The sequence below is a fragment of the Corvus hawaiiensis genome, chromosome 11, assembly GCF_020740725.1.
Source record: "Corvus hawaiiensis isolate bCorHaw1 chromosome 11, bCorHaw1.pri.cur, whole genome shotgun sequence".
NCBI classification, from domain to species: domain Eukaryota; kingdom Metazoa; phylum Chordata; class Aves; order Passeriformes; family Corvidae; genus Corvus; species Corvus hawaiiensis.
In genome coordinates this window covers 17397205-17420351 of record NC_063223.1, presented here as the reverse complement: position 1 = coordinate 17420351, position 23147 = coordinate 17397205, and the positions used below count along the sequence as shown (strand labels likewise).

General features: G+C 59.8%; 2 protein-coding genes across 2 annotated transcripts; one reads left to right on the top strand and one right to left on the bottom strand.

Moving 5' to 3' along the window:
• The first annotated feature begins 2065 nt into the window (after positions 1 to 2065).
• On the top strand, positions 2066 to 6822 carry GNAT1 (G protein subunit alpha transducin 1). Its single transcript, XM_048315644.1, has 8 exons — positions 2066 to 2318; positions 3763 to 3805; positions 3979 to 4120; positions 4193 to 4350; positions 4434 to 4562; positions 4646 to 4775; positions 4861 to 5014; positions 5246 to 6822. The coding sequence occupies exons 1-8, from the start codon at positions 2213 to 2215 to the stop codon at positions 5434 to 5436; spliced, it is 1053 nt and encodes a 350-aa protein (XP_048171601.1). The 5' UTR covers positions 2066 to 2212; the 3' UTR covers positions 5437 to 6822.
• Positions 6378 to 21513, bottom strand: GNAI2 (G protein subunit alpha i2). Its single transcript, XM_048315643.1, has 9 exons — positions 21342 to 21513; positions 12903 to 12945; positions 12581 to 12722; positions 12219 to 12379; positions 9600 to 9728; positions 8341 to 8470; positions 7968 to 8121; positions 7413 to 7619; positions 6378 to 7275 (listed from the first exon to the last, which is right to left on the bottom strand). The coding sequence occupies exons 1-8, from the start codon at positions 21457 to 21459 to the stop codon at positions 7429 to 7431; spliced, it is 1068 nt and encodes a 355-aa protein (XP_048171600.1). The 5' UTR covers positions 21460 to 21513; the 3' UTR covers positions 6378 to 7275; positions 7413 to 7428.
• Positions 21514 to 23147: the final 1634 nt, after the last annotated feature.

Genomic DNA, 23147 nt, shown 5'->3' with positions numbered 1-23147 from the left:
TGGTAGGGTACTGGTAATAGTTCTATAGGGGTGGCTGGGGTTGTAGTGGGCAGTGCTGGGCTGTACCGGGGCACTCTGTTCAGTATTGGGGTATAGGAGGGGGTACTGGGCTGCTCTGGGCAGTCTTGAGAGGCACTGGTGTGAGCACTGGAGGTGCTGAGGCTGTGCTGGGGTCAGTACTGGGTGCACTGGTGGGGTGCAGAGCAGAGCAGAGCAGCAGCAGTGCAGAGCTGTACTGGGGGTGGTGCGATGCTGTGCTGGGGGTGGTGCAATGCTGTACTGGGGGCACTGGGCTGTACCGGAGGGTGCTGGGCTGTATTGGTGTGGTGCAAGGCTGTACCAGGGGTGCTCAGGGCTGTACTGGGAGCCTTGGGCTGTACTGGGGTTGTGCAGGGCTGTACTGGGAGCACTGGGCTATAGTGGGGGTTTTCAGGGCCATACTGGGGGCACTGTCCTGTACTGGGAGCACTGGGCTGTACTGGGAGCTGCACTGGGCTGTACTGGGAGCACTGGGCGGTACTGGGAGCTGCATTGGGCTGTACTGGGAGCACTGGGCTGTACTGGGAGCTGCACTGGGCTGTACTGGGAGCACTGGGCTGTACTGGGAGCTGCACTGGGCTGTACTGGGAGCACTGGGCGGTACTGGGAGCTGCACTGGGCTGTACTGGGAGCACTGGGCTGTACCGGGAGCACTGGGCTGTACTGGGAGTACTGGGCTGTACTGGGAGCTGCACTGGGCTGTACTGGGAGCACTGGACTATACTGGGAGCACTGGGCTGTACTGGGAGCTGCGCTGGGCTGTACCGGGGACACTGGGCTGTACTGGGAGCACTGGGCTGTACTGGGAGCTGCGCTGGGCTGTACCGGGAGCACTGGGCTGTACTGGGAGCACTGGGCTGTACTGGGAGCTGCGCTGGGCGCTTCCGCCCTCTGGCGGCCGAGCGAGGCGCTGCAGGAGAGCCGCGGAGAGGGGAGGGGAGCGCTGGGGACAGATGGGGGGACACAGCGGCACTGGGGACAGATGGGGGGACACAGCGGCACTGGGCTGTACTGGGGTCACTGGGGGAGTCCTGGCAAGGCCTGGAGCCACCGGAGGTGGGGAGACACTGCGGTGTCCGTGGGGATACTCAGTTTTGCTGGGGTGGCCACGATGGCAGTGGGGGGCACTGGGGACATAGGAGGGGGGCACTGGGAAGGCACACTGAGGGACCCAGAGCCACTGTGGGGGGCTCACTGCGGTTGGGCTGCTAACACAGAGGTGGCACTGCAGTGTCCCTGGACGTTGGGCAGGGTTTTTTTGGACTGGGGGGGACATGGCCCCCACGCAGGAATGGGAATTGCTTGGGGACACTGGGGTTTCTTCTGTAGTCACTGGGGAGTGTTACTGGGAGGGCTTTGGAAACCTTGGGGAGGGTATGCGGGTGTCCCTGAGGACATTGTGCAGGTGTTGCTGGAAGGCCTGGGGACGCTGCGGAGGTTACACTGAGCTGGCATGGTGGCACTGGGAGTGCACTGGTGGGTGCCTGGGTGCACTAAGAAGTGAACCCGGGAGGCATGGGGACATTAGTGGAGGGTTCTGGAAGGGTTCCTGGAGACACAGGGTGTGGTGACTGAGGCTGACCTTCTATCACTGTGGGGAGTGCCCCTGGGGACACTGGGATGGCTTACTGGGGTGGGACAGTGGGCACTGGTCCAGAGCAGGGTGGATGACCAGAAGAGATGGGGACAAAGGGGACATTTACTCCCACTGTGACCAGACCCCAGCAGACACACCATCCCAGTCCCCAGTTCCAAACCCCTGGGGTCCACAGCAGAGCTGGAGCTGGGTAGGGGTCCCACATCCTCAGGGTGGCCAGGTCACTGCCCTAGCCCCAGGGTGGAGGCAAAGCCGGGGGCTGGTCGGGCTGGGCCCCCTCGGCAGAAGCGCTGACACCGGGAACCACGGGATTGCTGAGCTCAGCCCGCTGCAGATTGAAGGGGGTTTATCGGGGGGGGGCAGCTTAAGCCCCGGGTGCTGAGCGCAGCCCCCCGGAAGGCGGCTCCCCGTGACCTTGGCCCCGTCCTTGTGGCACACCGGGTGGACGGTGGTGGCGGTGGCCGCGGCAGGCACCGGGAGCGAGCGCTGGAGGCGGCGGGGGGCTGGAGCTCGTTGCCCGTCTTGGTGCTGACCTCCAAGGAGCGAGTGGTGAAGCACAGGGCCGCGGGGCTGAGGATGGGAGCCGGGGCCAGTGCCGAGGAGAAGCATTCCCGAGAGCTGGAGAAGAAGCTCAAGGAAGATGCTGAGAAGGATGCCAGGACGGTCAAGCTGCTGCTGCTGGGTAAGGGGGAGACAATACCCTGGGGGACGTACCTATCCTTTGTGCATCTTACCCTAGCAGCCCACCCAGTCCACCCCTGGACCCTACCAGCACCCCTCAACCCAACCAGCACCCCTCAACCCAACCAGCACACCCCACAGCTGCCCCCAAACCCAACCAGCCAATCCAGCATTCCCTTGGCCCTTGGATGGACCCCCAAACCCAAGCAGCCCACCCTCACAGTTCACTCAACACTCCCCTGATTCACCCAGGACCCTTAAAACCAAGCAGCCCACCCCAACATCACCCCCATTCTCAGGCAGCCCTAAACCCTACCTCCCCATCTCAAGAGCCCACCCAATATTTCCCTGGTGCCTCCAGCACCTTTAAACCAAACCAGCACAACCCAGGAGTGCCCCCAACAGCCTCCCATTCCCAGGCATCCCTAAAAACAACCAACCCCTCCCCAATAAACCACCCAAAGTTTCCCTGACCCCACTCTAAACCCAACCAGTCCAACATTCCCCAGGCCCCTGCTCCTAAGCACCCCTAAACCCAGTCAGCCCACTCTAGCAGTCCTCTGAACCCCATAGCACTGCTGAAACCAACCACTCACCCCCGAAAGCCCACCCAATGTTTTCCTCTCTCCCTCAGCACCCCAAACCCAATCAGCCACCCCAACAGCCCCCCCATTCCCAGGATCCCCTAAGCTAGCTCATCACAACTTGCTCAACACCCCCTACCAGGCACCCCAAATGCAACAGACCAGCTCAACAAGGAGATGAGATCCTAAGATCCTAAGATCCACCCTAAGATCCCCTGGTTTCCATGTATCCCTGGACCCAACCAGCCCACCTAATATCCCCCCACTCCCAGGACCCCCAACCCCAACCAACCTATCTTAAGAGCCTTCACCAACACTACCTACCAGCACCCCACCCCGTCAGCACCCCTGCCCCACCCTCCTAGAGACCCCCATGCAGCCTATACCATCACCCTGTGTCTGTCCCTAAAGCCCCCTTGTCCTATGTGTCCCTCCCAGTCCTTCCCAGTCCCCCAGTGGTGCCTGAGGACTGGGGTGTCGTGTATGTGGTGGGGCCATGGGTGACATCAGTGTCCTCACAGTCTGGCCCATGACACATCCACAGGTTTGGGGCATTGTGTGGTGGGTGGTGGGGTTGCAATGCCACCATGTCCCCAACCCCTCCCTTGGGCTCCTGACAGTGTCCCTGGCTGATCCGCTGCAGATCCCATTAGACGCAGCAGCTCAGCCTTACCTTAATGCCACTGGCACCACTGTTAATGCCACTGGTAATCCCCCTGCACACCCTGAGCTGTGGACCTGGCAAAATCCACTGTGCCCGCAGCCATGTCAGGCACCAGGATTCCCAGTGGGCCAGCACGGGGCCCAGCTGGGAGTGCCCAAGGCATGGGCACCACTGTGACCCGTGTTTTGTCCCCTCAGGAGCAGGGGAGTCCGGGAAGAGCACCATCGTCAAGCAGATGAAGTAAGTGCCAAGGGGGGGTCACTGGAAGGTGTCTGTCCCACGCTGCAGCCATGGGGTGCCCCATCCCACTGCGCCTGACTCCACCCCATGCCACAGCCGTGGGGTGCATCCATCGTGTGGCTCAGCTCCATGGCACCCAGCTCAGCCCCATGCCTGTGATCTTCCCCGGCCAGGATCATCCACCAGGACGGTTACTCGCTGGAGGAATGCCTGGAGTTCATCGCCATCATCTACAGCAACACACTCCAGTCCATGCTGGCCATCGTGCGGGCCATGACCACCCTCAGCATCCAGTACGGGGACACGGCTCGCCAGGTGAGGAGCATTCCCTGTTGGGCAGGGGTTCTCCCCAGCCCCCAGGCCCCACTGAACCCCTCTCCCTTGTAGGATGATGCCCGTAAGCTGCTGCACCTCTCGGACACCATCGAGGAAGGGACCATGCCCAAGGAGATGTCAGAAATCATCGGGCGGCTCTGGAAGGACTCGGGCATCCAAGCCTGCTTCGACCGCGCCTCCGAGTACCAGCTCAATGACTCTGCGGGCTAGTACGTGGGGTCGGGGAGTACGGGTGGAGGAGGCATCAGGGGGGTTCCAACCCATGTCTCATGCCCACCACGTGCCTGGCCAGCTACCTGTCAGACCTGGAGCGCCTGGTGACCCCCGGCTACGTCCCCACAGAACAGGACGTGCTGCGTTCCCGTGTCAAGACAACCGGCATCATCGAGACCCAGTTCTCCTTCAAAGACCTCAATTTCAGGTGGGGGCCAGGCCCCCAGGGAGGGCTGGTGCCAGGGGCTGGGCAGGGAGTGGGGGATGCTGACCCTCCCTTGTCCTGCCCAGGATGTTCGATGTGGGCGGACAGCGCTCAGAGCGAAAGAAGTGGATCCACTGCTTTGAGGGGGTGACCTGCATCATCTTCATCGCGGCCCTCAGCGCCTACGACATGGTCCTGGTGGAGGATGATGAAGTGGTGAGGAAGGCTCACCACCTCACACCCTCTCTGCTTTGTCCCCATCATGATGTGGGCATCACCATGGGGCTGTGTCCGTCCACAGAACCGCATGCACGAGAGCCTGCACCTCTTCAACAGCATCTGCAACCACCGCTACTTCGCCACCACTTCCATCGTCCTCTTCCTCAACAAGAAGGACGTCTTCCTGGAGAAGATCAAGAAGGCCCATCTCAGCATCTGCTTCCCCGACTATGATGGTGAGTGCGGCAGTGACTGGTGGTAGTGGGGTGCTGGTGGAGGGTCGGGTGCCACCACCTCGCAGGAGTCCCCCACCAGGTGTCCTCAGCATCCCATGCAAGTGGTGCCACATGAGCCTTGCTGAGGGACCACGCAAGGTTTGCCCACCCGAGGGAGCACTGGGTGATGCTGGGCCCGCACCCTGGGGGGAGACACCATCCTGGGAGGGGACCCCCGCTCACTGCCACCAGGTCCCAACACCTACGACGATGCGGGCAACTACATCAAGCTGCAGTTCCTGGAGCTGAACATGCGGCGGGACGTGAAGGAGATCTACTCCCACATGACCTGCGCCACCGATACCGAGAACGTCAAGTTCGTCTTCGACGCCGTCACTGACATCATCATCAAGGAGAACCTCAAGGACTGCGGGCTGTTCTGAGCCCCAGCCCTGCACCCCCTCTCCTGGGGCCCAGCCCCGCTGCTGCTCCCATCCCACCTCCACAACCATCTCCTCTTGTCCCAAACCCCCAGGATTTGACCTGCTCAGCTCCAAAGCCACACCTGGTGAAGAGGGGAGGGGCGTGAGAAGGACACAATCTCACTCCCACTCCCCACCAACTCTCCCACCAGTCAGCACTGTGGGGGCCCCAGTTCTGCTGGGCATCTTCGGGGCTCGAGGTCCTGCGGGTACCTGGGCGACCCTGGATGCTACAGGGCGCTGGATACTTTTGGGTGCTGCAGGTCCCTGGGTAGCCCTCAGAGCTGTGGGGTACTGGGGTTCCCTTGGGTGCTGAGGGTCCTTGAGTACCCCTTGCAGAAGAGGGGTGTTTGGGGGTCCTGGGTGTCCCTAGGTACTTGAGGGATCCTGGGGTGTCCCTGGGTTCCCTTTAGAGCTGAGAGGTGCTGGGGGTCCCCAGATGACCCTTGGCACGGGGGAAACTGGGGGGTTTCTGGGTGCCCCTTGGTGCTGGGAGTCCCTGGTACCCCTTGGAGCTGAGAGGTGCTGGGGGGTCCTGGGTGCCCTCTGAAGCTGGGGGTGCTGGGCTACAGGTCACTGGCTGTTCCTGGGCACTGGGGGTCCCCCAGGGACTGTGTGATACTGGGGCTCCCTCGGTGCCACCATCCTGGCACTGCAGAGCCAGGGGATGATCATGTGTTTGTTCCCCCCCAACCCACAGCCCCTCGGGGTGGGGCTCAGCCCTGCAGCAGCATCCAGGCTACACCCCCCAGGGTCCCACCACTGCCCTCACCTCCCACAACCCCAGGGGGATGTCAGCCTAATTTGTGACCCTCTCCCACCCTCGGGGACGACCCCAGCCCTCCCATAGAGGTGAAGCCCCCCTGCCCACTCCCATGTCACACAGGGCGTTTCGGTATATGTAATTTTTCTCTTTCTTTTTTCCTTTCTACATTTTATTATTTCAAACCATGTGAACAATTCGGTAAAACATCCTGTGGGAAAAGCGAGGCCGCAGGCACCGGCTGGAGGGTCCCCCCTGGGCTGGGGGGGACAGCGGGGGCCGCTCTGTACAGCGGGCTCTGCTCTGTACAGCGGGCTCTCCTCGCCCAACGCAACAGCTAGCCCTAAAAACTAGGCTTAGAAAGAGGGGGGGGATAGAGGCAGTGGGCAGCACCCCCTGCCCACCCTCCTGCCTGAGCTGCCTGTCGGGATGGGGGCAGCGAGGCGGGGTGGGGTGCAGACCCTCCCCCCCAAGGCACGCGGTTGGGGGGTGGGCTGGCCACGGAGGATGCCGCCACCACGTAGCACTTGATGCTTTTAAATAGTTTGGTAAAAAGGTTTCTTTAAAAGGTAACCTGGCCCCAACTGGTGTGGTGTGTTTTTTTTTTTGCATGGTTTTGGGTTTGGTTTTGTTGTTGTGTTTTTTTTTTTTTCTTTTTTTCTTTCTTCTTTCTTTTCTGGTTTACTAAAAGGAATGTCATCGGTCGTGTTTGTGGCTGGATGGGCATCCCCAAGGTGTGCCCCCCGTGCCACCAACACTTGCAATGTAAACAGTGAGAGCGCCAGGGCTCGGAGTGAATGAAGTGGGGGCTGGAACGGTTCAGGGGGTACAAACCAAGATTAAAACCTTGTCTTCCCTGGAAGGGCGACGCCGGCGAGGAGGAGGACAAAAGGTGGGGAGCAAGCTCGTGCAGCAGGGGGTACATCGGCCCTGCCACCGTGCTGGCACTCAAAAAGTCTCTTTATGGGGTGGGGGCGGAGGGATGAATCCGAAGAGAAGCAGGAGTGGGAGATGGCGTGGTCCTTCCTTTGCAGCTCCTAGGGGAGAGAGGTTGTGAGCAGGGGAGGGCCGGGGGACAGGGCAGCCTGCAGCTGGCAGGCTGTGCCCAGCCCATCCCTGGAGGATGGTCTATGACCATCCCATTAGGGGAGCCACCACTGAGACCACCACCCACCTGGGCAGCGCTGCCCTCAGAAGAGACCACAGTCCTTCAGGTTGTTTTTGATGATGACGTCAGTGACGGCATCAAAGACGAACTGCACGTTCTTGGTGTCCGTGGCACAGGTGAAGTGGGTGTAGATCTCCTTGGTGTCCTTTCGTTTGTTCAGGTCCTCAAACTTGCTCTGGATGTAGCTGGCTGCCTCATCGTACTTGTTGGCCCCTGGGGAAGAAGAGACACTGGGCTGCCCCACAGTTGCCCACAGCCGTCAAAGGGTTTGGGCTTGGCTCGGCCCTGCACAGCCAGTCCTGTTGCCAAATTGAGGCTCCAGAGGCAGAGTGAGCTTCAGATAACCTCCCTCAGGGCAGCTGCCCCTCGTGTTGTGTCCCCCCCACATCTCCCATCTCCCAGGGCACCCCAAACACCACCACACCCCAGTTGCTGCCCCAACCTTGGGCACAGGGGAGACACCATCTCTGTCCCCAGCACCTCCTGCTACCCTGCCTGGGGCAAGACACCGCCCACTGCCCCTGCCAGGAGGGCAGGGGGCACTAAGAGTCCCAGTGGTACCTGTGTACTCGGGGAAGCAGATGGTGAGGGAGCTGTGCACAATCTTCTCCTCAAAGAGGTCCTTCTTGTTGAGGAAGAGGATGATGGACGTGTCTGTGAACCACTTGTTATTGCAGATGCTGTCGAACAGCTTCATGCTCTCATGCATCCGGTTCTGGCAGGGGAGATGGCAGCATGAGCCAGGCAGGGACCCTCAGGCAGCACCCACCCCACTGCTCCCCACGCTCCTGCCTGCCTGGGCAGGGGATGTCAATGGCCTGCAAGGCTTGGGCCACACTGGCCAGGGCACTGGTGGCCACCAGAGAAGGGGCTGCTCCCTCAGCCCCCCAAGGAGGGGACAGCTCATAGCGCTGGTTCCATCCCCAGGACTCACCATCTCCTCATCTTCAGCCAGCACCAGGTCATAGGCACTCAGGGCCACACAGAAAATGATGGCTGTCACCCCCTCGAAGCAGTGGATCCACTTCTTCCGTTCCGAGCGCTGGCCACCCACGTCGAACATCCTGCGGCAGGGAGGCGATGCGGGGATGGATGGCAGCTCCCGGCCCCACTGCCCTCACCCCATTCCCTGCCTCAGTGTTCCCAGCTGCCTGGAGCAGCAGCAGCACTGGTGCAGGCACAGCACAGTGCCTCTGCCCCAGGGATTTTGCCAGTACTGAGGATCTGCCCCTGTTCCCGTTGCCAGGACAGTGTCCAGGCTCATTTCCCAGCCGAAGCAAATCCCTGACGTGAGCTGGGGCAGGATCAGGCCACCTTTCCCAGGGGGTGTCAGTGTCATTTTCCCAAGAGACCTGCTCCAGAGCAGGCACAGCAGGGCTTTGCCAGAGACCTTGGCCCAAGAGGAGCCAAGTGCCTGTGGGCTCAGCAGGATTGCGGCACCACGACAGCGCAGGGATGATCCCGATGCACCATCTGTGCAGCAGAGGATGCCCTGCCTCCACGGAGAAGAGCCCAGCAGTAGCATTCCACATCCACTGCCATGTCCACTGCCAACTGCCTGGCTGGTGGGAAGGCTTCCCCACCGGGACATGCTGCATCCCCCTCGGACCACCCCCACTGCCACGCGCTGCCCTGGCAATGTGCGACCTAGTGTCTCCATCCCACCAGGGTGGCATCGGGGTCCCTGAGAGCCCCCCACATTCAGAGAGGACCCCATCAGATCTTTCTGACATCAGCTCTGTTGCCATGGGACTAAATCCCCCGGGATGTGGACAATGGCAGCTTTTTGCCTCGGAAACCGGAGCCCTGATTATTTCCTGTGGGCTTTCAGTGGAAAGCAACCACGGGGTGCCAACAGGCAGCAGGGCCAGGGCCTGACCCTGAGACCCCAGCTCCTGCCCAGAGCTCTTCCTGTGGCGGAAGCAGCGTCACGGCAGCGGGAGGAGGGATGCCTTCCCCCGTCCCCTCCTCCCCAGAGCCTGGATCCACCCACTGAGCTCTGTGAAGTGTTTTTGAGGCTGTTCCAGCTATTTCAGCGGTTTCCGCTCTCTGAGGCAGCAGTTCCCACCATGAGCAAACCAGGAGGTGGGGGGAACTCAGTGCATGCAGTGTGCACCCACAATCCAACCCAGCACGGGGAGGAAGGGTTCTTTTTGCTCTCAAAAAGGCAAAAGGGAAAGGGGTCAGACATACTTGAAGTGCAGGTCCTTAAAGGTGAAGTGGGTTTCCACAATGCCTGTGGTCTTCACCCTGGTGCGCAGCACATCCTGCTGGGTGGGGATGTAGTCAGCACGGGCTATCCTCTCCAGGTCATTCAGGTAGCTGGGGACAAAGAGGTGATGTGGGAGCTGGACCGTGGGGCACGACCCACCCAGATTCCAAGGGACATCCCCACACTGGCCCAGGGTCCCCTGTCCATCTCCCAGCATTGTTCATTCAGGGTGGGCAGTGCCAAGCTGGAATGCACAGCAGGGGCACCATGTGCACCGTGGGGTCACCCCATGTCCCTGCCGGACACAGGCAGGGCAGGACACCAGTGGCCAGGATGACACGGGACACACACGAGCGAGGGACTGGGGAGCAGTGTGCTGGCACTGGGAGCCAGGCAGAGGATGCAGCCGGGGCCGGGGGGCTCGCCCCGTTCCCTTGGCCGTTTGCACGGGGGGGAAATGGCAAGAGGAAAATATTCAGTGCTATGGCAACCAGCCGCAGTGCCGGCAGAAACAATCAATGGCGCCGTGCCATTTATAGTCAAAAACACAAAGGGACGGCGTCCTGGGAGGAAGCAGGAGGCGGGAGGCCAGAGAGACAGGGAGCAGTGCCGTGGGGGGCTGCAGCCATCCCGAGCCCCTCCATGGAGCACTGCCTGCCCTGCTGCCCACAGGGTCCCGGCAGAGGTGGCGGACGGGTCCCCAGTGTGCAACACCCACCAGGACTGATGAGGGCTGCCAGGGGGATCAAGGCAGGTCTTGATTCCTCCAGCTCACATTGTTTTAATTGGGTTACTACAAACGGGCTCCTTTAAGCAAATTAGGCTTGTCTTAATTAAGGCATTTGTGGCCCTGTAATCTGGTGAAAGCCAGATTACAGCCCGTGAGGCCATAGGGATCCTTGGCTCCAACTGTAGCACGGCCACTCGCCAGCACCTGGGAAACCCTGCAGCATGTCAGGGCAGGGCCAGAGCTGGAGGTGCCCCAGGACCCTGCTGTGGGTGTGAGGGTGGGGAACCTGCACGTTACTGCCGCAGAGCAGCTCAAAAACAGCCGGAAACACACACGGCGTCTGGCTGACAAAAAACAGGAAGTGCCACAGCAGGGCCCTGTGCAGCACCACAGGCTCTTGGACATTGCATCAAGCCCCGGGGTGCTGGTGAGCGCCACCCGGGCACCCTAAACTCGTGGAACCCCAAGAGGCAGAGAAGGAAGAGGATGGGGGCTGCTGTGCTGCAGAGAGCTGGGGCACAGGTGGGCTATGTCCTGGGCAGGACACAGGGCTCCTCATCCCCAGGCTGTCCTGTTCCAGCAGCACCGTGGGCACATCACCATCCCTGTGAGATGGGCAACGGATTGGCCACTATGCAGGCAACTCCACAGGGCTGGCAAAAGGCTGGAGCGACAGCTTGAAGGTGCTCCTAATTAATGGTTGTCCAACCCCCCACCATGTGCTAAATGCTCCATAACGGCACTGACAGCGACAGGCAATTGGCAGACACTGTGCAGATACACCTGCTCCAAGTGTGTGTGTGAGCTGCCTGGCACCTGCCGGGTGTCCTGAGCTCCCAAACCAGCACCCGCTGCCACAGAAATGCCAGCGCTGGCTGCAGAGTTATGGGGCTGAGCAGACAGGGGCTGGGGAAGGTGGGGGTGTGTGCCTGTGAGGAGGAAGTGAAAGCTGCGGGTGCTGGGGGAAAGAGCTGACAGGAGCTTCTCCAGGTTTGGTGCTTGCCAGGAGCTTTCCTACAATCTCTTCCCCACAGTGACCTCAGTGCAAAAGAGGGACCCGACTGTGCCACGCATGGGGGATGGCTGGGGAAACCACTTGCCCTGGGACGGCAGCGAGTCCCAAGCATGCAGGATCCTAGGCAAGGCCATGCTTGGTGGGGTGTTCTTGGCACACCATGATCTCCTTCCACATTGCTTTGACATGAGGGGGCTGGGTGGAGAGGGTAGGAGGGCACTGTGCAAACTGAACACAGACTCAGCTGTGTCACCCTCTCCAGCAATGGTACATTAGGCAGATTAATTTATTTATTAATCTCTTCAAGGATAAACCCAACCAGATGCAGCAATTTATCTACTTAGACACCAATTTGCTGGGTAATGCACGAGCGTAATGCCAAATCTTTCTGTATAGAAACAGTTAAAAAGAAAAAGAAAAGCTTCTTGAGCATCCTACTCATCCTCTTCAGACCTAAGTGTCCCCAAGGCTTTCCTTGGGAATTTTTCTTGCCTCGATGGCCCATAAAGGGTGATGAGGATGGGCAGGACCCTGGCTATGCTCATGAGTGGGGAGCCAGTGGAGAGCATCTCCTGGAGAAGGGCAGTGGGGACAGGGCAGTGGAAGGAGGGGGATGTCCCAGTGCCCCCCCTCCCAGGGTACACAGCACCCTGCCAGAGAAGGAAACAGCTTTCGAAACATCCGCCTTCCCAGTTCCGCTCCGGCTCAGCCTCAGCACCATGCGGGAAGTGGCAGCACCAGCCCCTAAGCCTGGTGATGGTGAACAGCAGCCCCTGGGGGGGTTTTCTGCTGCTTGATAAGAGCACCGTGGCTCACAGGGCTCAGCTGAGCTGGGGCAGAGGAGGGGGTACTCACTAGGCAGCAGAGTCGTTCAGCTGGTACTCCCGGGAGCGGTTGAAACAAGCCTGGACCCCATTGTCAGCCCACAGCCTCCGGATGACGTTGGCCAGGTCCTCCGGCATGACGCCCTGCTCCTCAGCAGTGGAGGAGAGTGCAAACAGCTGTCGAGCATCATCCTGCAGGGATAAAACAGCTTCAGCATTGGCATGGACTTACCAAAGCTCACTCTGCCCCAAAGGACCTGATGGGAGCCCACTGGGGAACAGCAGGGCTTGAGCTGAGCCACCTTTAACCCTAGTCCAGTTTTGGGCACATCTGTTTTAGCCCCCAAGAACCCCCATCCCTGCCAGGCACAGTGGGAGCAAGAGGGCACCCACCGCTCTGGAGGAGTCTCCAAAGTCAATCTGCAGGTTCCCCATCGCCTTGATGATAGCCATGATGGACTGGATGGTGTTGCTGTAGACCACAGCTTTATACTGCCGGCACTCCTCCTCTGAGTAGCCATCCTCATGGATGATCCTGGGGCAGGGAAGAGACACAGGCAAGGTCAGACCTTTGTGGGGTACCCCAGGGTGCTGCTCCCCACCCGTGCTCTGTGGCAACACCAATGGGGAGCTTTCCCTGTCAGCCACTGTTTTTGGAGCCTGTGGCTGAAGCCTGAGCAGTGTCAGCCACAGTGACAGTGCAGGGACCACTCACTTCATCTGTTTGACGATGGTGCTCTTCCCAGACTCACCAGCACCTATGGAGAAATGAGAAGGGGTGAGGTCTTGTCCAAAGCCAGGAACCCCTACCCTACTGGGACACCCCCCCAGCCCACAGAAGGAATGCAGCAGGTGCCTCAGCCATGGGAGAAGCAGCATTGGCCAGAGCAGATGACTGGATGACCACTGGAAACATCAGGACCAAGAAAGAGGGAACAAAAGGAGCCTGGAGGGCCCTCGCAGTAGATCCCAAGGGAAGAAATGACACCTGCTCTGGGCCAGGAAAACGGCATCAACACACTAACATCTTCCCCACAGTCCTAGCATGTGACTAGGCAATCCTGGCTTTGGCTGAACCTGGGGACTCCCCATGACAAGGGGGCCAAGATCTGTCCATGACCTGCCATCCCATCTCCAGGCAGAACCTGAACGTAGCTGCCGCATCCCACATCCCCTCTGTTCTGGGGGACAATGGAGCACCAGCCCTGCTGCATATCCGCAGCTGGAGCCAGCAGAGGCCAGGATGCAGGGATGCTTGTGCCACAAGGTACAGGCAGGGAACTCAGGAAGAAGTTGCCACCTCCACCAGCCAGCTCAAGTGATCCCAGCGGGCTCAGCCGCCCCCAGGCTGGTTCTTAAATAGCAAGCACTTCCCAGCCTGCCGGGTCCTGTGCCCTAACCTGCTGCGGAGGTGGCTGCTAGCAGGGAAAGCCAATGGCTTTTGGGGTCGTTTTGTTTCTCAGCATCGAAACGCAGGGTTCTGTGAGTTCAGTGAGACAGACAGGGTGCCTAAGGTTCTCCTTCCTCCACCCTGTCCCCCCTAGGGACATCACTCCACGCAGGCAACGTGCAGCTCGGCCCAGCCCTCCCTCCACAGGCTGGGGCAGGGAAGAAGCAAAGTCACCCCGGCTGCAAGAAAGGGGAAGCCAAAAGGGGAAGCTGAAAGGGGCAGTGCATGTCCCTTGTCTCCTCTGTGCAGGGAGTGTCACGAGATGGATGAGTGCCTGGCTGATCTTGTGCCAGGACCCCCAGCAGGATGAGGCCCCTTTGGCTGGGTCCCTGCCTCCAGGTGCAAATCCCAGACGATCTCCCAAGCTAAATCCATCCCTGCATCCTCTCACAGCCCTTTTTGCAGGTCCCCCCAGGTCTGCCCTTGGCCACGGAGCTGCCTTTACAGGAGGCTCCAGGCAGACCTGTGCCAGCATGGCTACAGAGGGGGCAGAGATTACAGAGGAGGTTAAAAAAAATTAAGAAAAAAAAAAGCAGATTATGCTAAAATTAACTGGGAAAAACAGGGCCCATCATGCCAGCTGAGACATGGCAGCAGGGAACAAACTCCTGCTCATGTCCCCAGCCTGAACACCACTTAGGTGACAGGTATGCACCCCCAGGGACATCACTGTGGGCAGTGCTCAGGCCATACTGAGGCTATAGAGATCCTGTATTTATCACCACGAGCACTCTGCTCCACAGTTCCCATGCTGTACGTGCCAAGGGAGGGGCTCTGCTCAGCTCAGAGGTCACTGTTCAGCACAGCAGGGGCTCTCTGACCCATCCTCCCCTGGCACCCTCAGGATGCTGACGCGGCACCCGGCGCAGCCCAGTGCTCGTGGTCAGTGCTGGCAACTCCTGCCTGGAGCTGGGAGCAGGGGGGAAGGACTCGGCATAGCCCTTCATTTTTTCCATTAAATACCTCTGGTTTCTAACACCATCCCATACCGCTGGGTCCAGTGACCAGAGCCAGCGGCATTCACCCAATCCTTCCTCAGCGGGTGCCTGGACAGGGAAACTGAGGCACGTGGCAAGCAAGAACCCGGCTTATCAGCATCCTTGAGGTGAGGTGCCAGACAGCTGTCCCTGGCTCCTCCCCTGTCTGACCCTGCCTGACATTTTCTCCCTGCCAGGAGGGAACAACCCCGCCAGGGCCTCCTGCCTTCCCCCAGCAGGGTGACAATCACAGGGTGACCATCACCGAGGATGGCTATTTCCTTGCAAACTTCCCCCACATCTCCCGGCTCCTTCCTTGCTCCCTGAGGAAAGCAGCCATGTTCCAAGTCGGCACCTCTGCCTGCCACCAGGAGCTTGCCCAGCACAAGAGATTGAACACTTGCAGTGAGCAGGAATTTGAATCGGAATTAACAGCCCTCCGTCCCCACGCAGGGGACCCTCCCCAGCCCCCTCGATGAGTGCGGCAGAGGGGAAGGGTTTCCAATCCCCGGAAAACCCCAGCTGCCGCCCATTCAGCCCCAAAACAATTCCTGGGCCGGATGCCAACCGCCAGCTTCCACCCTCCAGCCCAGCCCAGGCAGGACAAGGCAGTGTCAGAGGAGCTCTGGACCCCTGTGCCGGCACTGGGGGGGGATGGAGACCCCCCCCACCATGGGCTGACCCCACGGCTGCGTTTCCTCCAGCCCTGCCTCTCTGCAGACAGTGCTTGTTCCCAGGGCAGCGCCTGGCAAAAACAGGAGGAGAGCTCTCTCTCGGGCTCATTTCCTCCTTTTTTTGTTAAAAATAATCTTCAAAAATTTAAAATAAGCAAGCAGCTGCTTGGCTCCAGAACTCCCTGCTAATCCACTGGCAAAAACTTTATTGAGCCAACATATATATTTTGCAGCCCATGATTTACGATGCTTTCTGGGCAGCAGATATTTAGTGCAATACATGTGCATAGTTCTGGGCAGCACATATGTAATCCCTGTATTTTAGGAGCTGGCCACAGGTTTCAGGTCCACCTCACCCCGCATCACCGTGAGGGGATTTTCCATTTTTCCACACAGCACCATTCTTTCAAATATTCAGGCATAGATGGAAGCAATGCATAGCTGGAAAATTTTCATTATGGGGGAAAAGCTGGAATTCAATCTGCCAGCAGGTCCAGAGCCATCCCCATCCCCAGCACCCGGAGGCCCATCCCCTGCTGCTGTCCCGGCAAGCTTTCCCAGCCTGGCAAACAGCAGCTATTACTTGAGCATGGATTTACAGATGGGTTTTAGCTCTGGACAAACCCACCAATCCATTTCCTCGCAGGACAGATGGATGGCAAGACAGAGGGATGGCTGCAGAGCCCACCCTTCTCAGCACCTGTGGGGTCCCCACCATCAAACGGGACTGACAAAGGGGTGTGTTAAAAGCAGAGTTACCCTAAAGACTCAAAAACTTAAAACAAAAAAAGATTCCCCTCGACATTTTCCTTCCTACCCAAAATAGACGGAAAATTGCTGTAAAAATAATCACATTTTTTTAAAACCCCACAGTGACATAGGGCGTTTTTCCCAAGGGCCATCCCATTCCAGCAAAGGGCTGGCCGCTTCCCAGAAGGAGCCTGTGCATCGCTGGCTGGTGGAATGCCACGTCCTCAGGCAGGACCTCAAAAAATTGGGGGGTGAAGACCCCCTGTCCAAGGCAGCTGATAGAGATGCAAAAGAAACACCCACAAAAATAAATAAAATAGAAATAAATTGGCAGCAGGAAGGATGCTCAGGGCACACAGGGAGGAGGTGGGCTGGCAATGGTTTCCCAGGGGGAGCATGGAAAATGCACCCCTGTTGCCAACAAGGACCGCCGGTGTTCACAAGCTGGACAAAACTATCCTTGTGCTGGGCTTTTTCCAGGAATCCTGAAACTTTGCTGCTCTGTTTCTGCCCCTGCCATGGACAGAGCATGGTCCCTCTCCCCCCCACCACTGCTAGCACATGCCCCCAGGCCTGGGTGCCATTATCCTGTCCATCCCGTCCTGACGGGATGGGGGCTCACCCTCTGGCACAGCCAGGATGCTGCCGGCACCCCAATCTGCCCGGCTGGGTTCTCCACCAGCGGGATGGAGAATTACTCAGCTCCCCCAGCTCCGGTGATTCAACCAGTCTCCGGCCCGGAAACCCGCGCTCCGGCCTGGAGCAGGAAACCCGGTGGCTGCGGAAAGGCTAGGCCAGCCCTGGTTACAGCAACAGCATTTGGGGACACCCTGATCCTGGCCCCAGGTAGGCTCAGACCATGGGACACCTTCTTCCATAAAGCTACATATATATATATATAGTTGCAGCAATATATATATATATGTGTGTGTGTGTGTATGTATGTGTGCTTTTTGATACGTATAAATCAATGTATATATTGCTTCATACAAAAAAGTAAGATGCATATATATATACACACACAAAATTTAAAATATAAAATGCATTTCTAATGTACATATGTAAAGGTATATGTTAAACATATCCACATAAGCCTGCTGTTTTCCCTGAGCAAAGCCTAAGTGTTCATCTTGGAGCAGAGGGCAGCTGCCAGCCCCTAGGGCATCATCAGTGGGTGACTGTAGTGACCCATCCCATCCTAACCCATCCCAAGCCCATACACCAGCTCCAGGGGGCTCGATGTCAGATCCCTCTGGATCTAACAGCACTGAGTTCCTCCCTGGTCCCCCCACTGTGACACCTCCCAGCCCACGGCAAAAAACAGCACTGGGGCTCTCAGTGTCCCCACTGAAGGGAGGATTCAACCCCCTCCAACACCCAGGGCTGAGGAAGGAGTGGGGACAGAAACAACCCCCAAGACAGGACAAAGCACAGCAAAGTAGGCAGCTCACACAGAACCCAGGGCAGTGCTGGGGCCACGCAACCTCTGAAAGTCACAGCTGGTCCCTCCCTTCCTCTATTTTTATGCAAGCCCAAAAAAAAAAATAGCTGCTTCCGAGCCCTACCCGGCCACAGTCTGTCCCAGGCAGGATCTGGTACAGGCAGCTCCTGCGTGACGTACCCTGGTGCCACCACCCCAGCGAGGGCAGTGTCCTCATCCCAGGGTCTGCACCTACAGCAAACCCCTGGAGATCAACGTAATCAACCCAGCAGCACCTTCCCCACCTCTAACAACTGAGAAATCCTTTACTTTCCTAATCCTCCAAAGATAAGGAATAAGGGGCTTTGAGCACAGTGATCGCTTGCCTGCTGCCAACGCTGCATCCCCCTGGGAGCATCCCAGTTCCCACAGGCAAGGAGGTGGGTTGGTCAGAACACTGCTGCCCAGCAGAAACAGCCAGTGACTGTAGGGCTTTGTGTCCTGGTGATGGCGAAGAGCCAAGAGTGGCACCAGGAGCTGTTGGAACTATGGGGCAGATGCTCCAGATTTGGAGCTTTCGGGTGTCAGTGGTGGCTCCTGGCCTCTCCCAGCACCAAAACCGTGGGAGACTTCTGGTTTCCAGTGGCAGGGAGGGGAACATTCTTTGTTTGAGGGATATTGCTTCATCTGAGTCTTCTCCCCATCAGAGACTGAAGCTTCAAACTATCCAGCCCACACTCAGTTTGCCAGAGCTGGCAAACAGCAGAGGAAAACCTGCAGGCACCCACAGGTGCCACAGCAGGAGCGGTGCTGTGCCCATGCCTGCAGAGCCATGTGCCACTGGGGGTCCTGCCTGCCCCCACTGCACTGGCAGCGTGTCCATCCCTCTGCAGCTCACCCACCACGGCAGAGGAAAGGTAGGAGGCAGCTCACGGCCACATACAGAGCACAGCACAGATCTGAGGCAGCTGCAGCAGTCAGCCCCAAGCCCTCCGTGCTCCGATGCTCCCGATGCCATCACCACACACCGAGACCGGTGACTTCCACTCACACCGTGCCCTGCCTGACTGCGGTACCCCAGCTCCAAAGCTCGGCTGTGGGACACCACAAGTTGCCAGCAAAAAATGATGCCATGCTTGGAAGAGGCATCTCCTCTTCATGCCACAGGTTGATGCAGCACAAAGGGTGAAGCCGTTTTTCTCTTTAGTTTTTCCCTCCCTTTTCCTGGAGGAGGCGGGAGGGCTGCAGCCCTCATGGAGGACCCTGGAGCTCTGTCTTGCTGAGAGGGACGAGGAGCTGTGGTGCTCATCGAAAAGCACGTGAAGCCTCAGGTCCCCTCAAAGCTTCCCCTGACCATGGGGAAAAAAAATAAGCCATAGGAAGGGTGAACAGCAGGGAGGTGGGAGCACCCCCCATCACTGTGGTCCCACCTCACAGAGGGGACATGTCACAAGCAGCAGCCCCCAGGGGGGCAGTGCTGGCCCCACCTGCCCAGCTGCTCCCTGCTGGCTCGGGAGGATTTTCCGGCCGTGGCTCGGCTCGGAAATGGGCAGCACTGACCCAGGGCTCTGGTGCTATTGACACCTGAACAGCTGCACAGGGAAGAAATTTTTTTTTTAAATGTACAAGAAGGGCCATTTTGCTCTATTTTTGGCTTTAGAAAGCAGCTGAGATCAGAAATGCCGCTCGTAAACACCGGCCCCAGCAGAAGGGAGCACGGACGTCCTCTTCCTCCTCCTGCCTCCACTTCAGGACAGAGCAAGAGCCGGGAAAGGGCTGTCAGCCAGTCAGCCTACACCACGATCCTTGTCCCCCAGCGAGCCCCCAGCTGCTCCCCCATGATGCTCAGCACCAAATGGATGGGCCCCCCCAACCTGGGCACCCAGAGCTGACAGCACCAGGGTGACACTGCCTGGACAGTCCTGGATGGTCCCAGGAGCCTCCCGAGGCTGGAGGTGCCAAACCCCCTCAGCCAGCTACATCCTCATTACCTCCCACCAGGCAGTGGTCTGAGAGGAACAGAGCCAGCAGCAAGGCCAGCACAGGAACAGCTCACGGCAAAGAGCTACCACGTGCTTCTCCACCCTTCTCCACCATCCCACAAATCCCATGGGGTTTCACTCCCCTCACTCTCCCCTCCACAGAAAAAAGCAGGGCAGTGAGTTTGCCCAACCATCGAGCCCCCCAGACGGCACAGACTCCCTCCCAATATCCCCAAGATGGGTTTTGCTGCCAGCACTGCTCCTGCCAAGTCAAAGAAAATCAAAATAAAATAAAACGAAAAAAGCAACGCACTCTGATAAAGGAGCGTTTTGAGGCGTTAATTACGTATTTCTCAAGGCAGGCAGGGGTTGAGCAAATAAAGGCCTGCCGGATTTCAGCGTGACTTCCTGCTGCTGGCAGCTTCCTCTGCAGACAGCAGATGAGCCCAAAGACATTTTCTGTCGGGGATCCCTCTGCCCGTCCCACTGCCCCACGGTGCCATGGGAGCCTCGCACCTGGAGTGAGGCTCTCCCTGGGAATTTCGTAAAGGGAATAAAAAGCCCAACTGGGAGTCATTAAGAGAAATAATAAATTAAAATAACGAAGTGGCTGCCTTGCCCGCAGGCACAGGGCAGGGCTGTGAACGCCCATGGGAGCATCACCAGGGTGCTTTGAAGAGCGCAAGCGGCCCGTTATCGGAACCAAAATCAAGTGGCCGTGGGGCAGAGAGCCCGTGGGCTGTGGGGGGCCCTGCCCATGGCAGGCAGTGGCCCAAGCCCCCCAGACCCCCACGGAGAGGGAAGGGTAACAGAGAGGCTTGGGCCTGTCCCAGTGCTCCAGTGGGGAAGGCATGGGGCAGTAGGTGTCTGTCAGCCCTGTTGCCTCCACCACAGCCGGAGGCCAGAGTGAGAGGAGCCCATGGAGGAGCCCAGGGATGCTGGGCAGGTGGAACAGGGTGCCCGAGCTTGCAGGACCGTTGCTAGGGGGAGGGAGGGGGGCATCCAATACAAGGGTGGGGATGACCCCACCTGTGTCCCAAAGGGATATGCCCAGGCTGGACACTGACCGGTTGGGAGGACAGTACCACAATGGGAATCCCACAGCCCAGGATGGGGTGGCACCTGCTCCTGAGGAGCACCCAAGGCTTGCTGCAGGGCCAGCACCCCACTGCCACGGGGATCCCCAAAGCCTAGAATGGGGCTGGCATCCTGCTCGCAGAGGGGGGGGGAAAGAACACCATTATGGAGGGCATCCCCAGGGTCTGCTGTGGGTACAGTGCTCCACTCCTGGGGGAAGCCAGGATGGGGTCAACACCCCACTCCTGGGGGGCAGGAGACACTGGGAGCTGGAATGAGGTCAACATCCCATTCCTGGGGGCGAGCCGTGGGAGCTGGGATGGGATCAGTAACCCACTTCTGGAGGGAATCCCTGGGATCTCGGATTGGATCAACACCTCACTCCTGGGGGGGATCCCTGGGACCTGGGATGGGATCAACACCCCACTCCCGGGGGGATGCCTGGAACCTGGGATGGGGTCAACACCCGAGTCCTGGGGGGGAAATCCCAAGGCCTGCTGCCCCATTCACCGGGGGAGGGGGGGGGGGGGGGGGGGAAAACCCGGAAGCCTGGGGCGGGGCAGGCCCCTCGCTCCCGGGGACATCCCCGGGGCCCGAGATGGAGCCGACAGCTCACTGTGGGGAGAACCCGAAGCCTGGGCTGGGGCCAGCATCTCACTCATGGGGGATCCCCGGGGCGGGGCACTCCCGGCGCTGGTACCCAGAATCGCCTCGGGGCTGCCCGGGGCGGAGGCGGCGAGGCCGCCCGGTTCCGGCAGGGCCGGGCCGAGCCGGGTGAGGAAGCCAAGATGGGGGGCCCGGGGGTGGGGCCCGGGGGGTCTTACCCAGCAGCAGCAGCTTCACCTCCCGCGCCGCCTTCTCGCCGTCCTCCCGCAGGTTCTTGTCGATCATGCGGGAGCGCTCGGCAGCCGCCTTGTCCTCGGCGCTCACGGTGCAGCCCATGGCGGCGGCGGCGGCGGCGGCGGCGGCTGCTGCGCGCGCCCGCGGCTCTGCCGGCCCGGCCCGGCCCGCCCCGACAGGCCCCGCCCTGCGCGCCCGGGGGCGGGGCTAACGGGGCGGGGCTAACGGGGCGGGGCTAACGGGGCGGGGCCAATGGGGCGGGGCGATGTGGGCGGGGCTTAGCGGCCGGCGGCTCTCGCTGGCGACGCGCGGGCCCTCAGGCGGTGGCGCCGGGTAACGGCGGGGGAGGGGCGACAGCCGGTGTGTGAGGGGACGGGAATGGGGAGAGGGATGCGGTGTATCCCGGGATGGAAATGTGGGTGGGACACGGTGTATCCCGGGACAGGCGGGCTCCGGCCGCGGTGTGCCCTGGGACAGACATGGGGAGGGAGATGGAGTCTGGGTGTTGCGCTTTGGGTCTGGGATCCTTTGAGTGCAGAGCGGTGGGTGCAGCCCTGGGAGCAGTGGTTTGCGTGATGCTGTGTTTCAGGGCTACCTTCTGCGGAGCCGCGGTGTCACAGGGTGGTGGCTCGGACCTTGGGGGTCTCTCACCCCTCAGGGTCCCATGTCTCCTGCCTGGCGGGTGCCAGGGCTGGGCGTGCCTGTGACCAGGGATGGGCCAGGATGGGACTGGGCAGAATGGGGTATCTCCAGGTCTCTCCCAGGACAGGGGGTCCCTCAGGCACTTGCCCCATCCCCCAGCTCCCAGGGCTGCTCCCTTAGGAGCTAGACCCCCCCCCCACTACCTGAGGAGGGGGGCCAGGTGTGCCCACTGACCCACAGGGCTGGTCCATGCCCAGGTAGCCACTCTCACTCCATGCTAGCCCCACAGCAGTACCTCATGCCTGCGCAGGCCCTGCAGCCACCGCACACACCCCCACGAGCACCAGCTGAGCAGGGTGAGGGCAGCCAGGGATGCTTTTAACTCAGAATGCCAGGGGAAGGGATACAGCATCCCCCGTGGGGTCTGCAGGCCTGTGCCCGTGGGCCTGGTGTGGCGGGAGCAGGGCTGTTCCCGTGGGAGCGGGCTGCCGTGCTAATAAGGCTTTGCTAACGAGCTGGCACTGAGCCCAGAGCTGGGGCCAGCAGAGGGGAGTGAGGGGCCAGGGCTGGGGGGGCTCACCCCCACTCCACACTGCCATGGGCGAGGGCTGGGGGGGCTGGCCCTGAGGGCACTGGGGCCCTGGCACCAGGCAGAAGATGCCCCAGCGCCGCTTCCCTGGAGTCCTGCTCCCACAGCAGCTCCACTCTCCAGGGATACTACTGCCATGGCAGTCCCACTTACTGGGGTTCCTGCTCCCACATATCCCACTCCTCAGGAGTCCCACTCCCTGGAGTCCTGTTCACACATGTCCCACTCCTCAGGGCCTTGCTCCCACGTGTGTTCCTGGGGATCTTGCTCTCACAGGTGTCCTGCTCCCCAGGGATCCCACTCCCTAGGGGTCCTGTTTCCCCAGGGTCTAACTCCCACAGGGGCCCTGCTCCCATGGGGGTCCCTGCACATCCATGTCCATGTGTCTGTGCTGTCCTGCTGTATGTCCATGCTGTCTGTCCTGCTGTTCATCGTGTGCACTAACCCTGCACATCCGAGTCCGTATGTCCCTGCTGTCCTCACGCACCTCTGTGCACCCATGTGCCGCTCGTCTGTCTGTCTGTGCCACCTCAGGATGCTGTGTGTCAGGTGCCAGCCT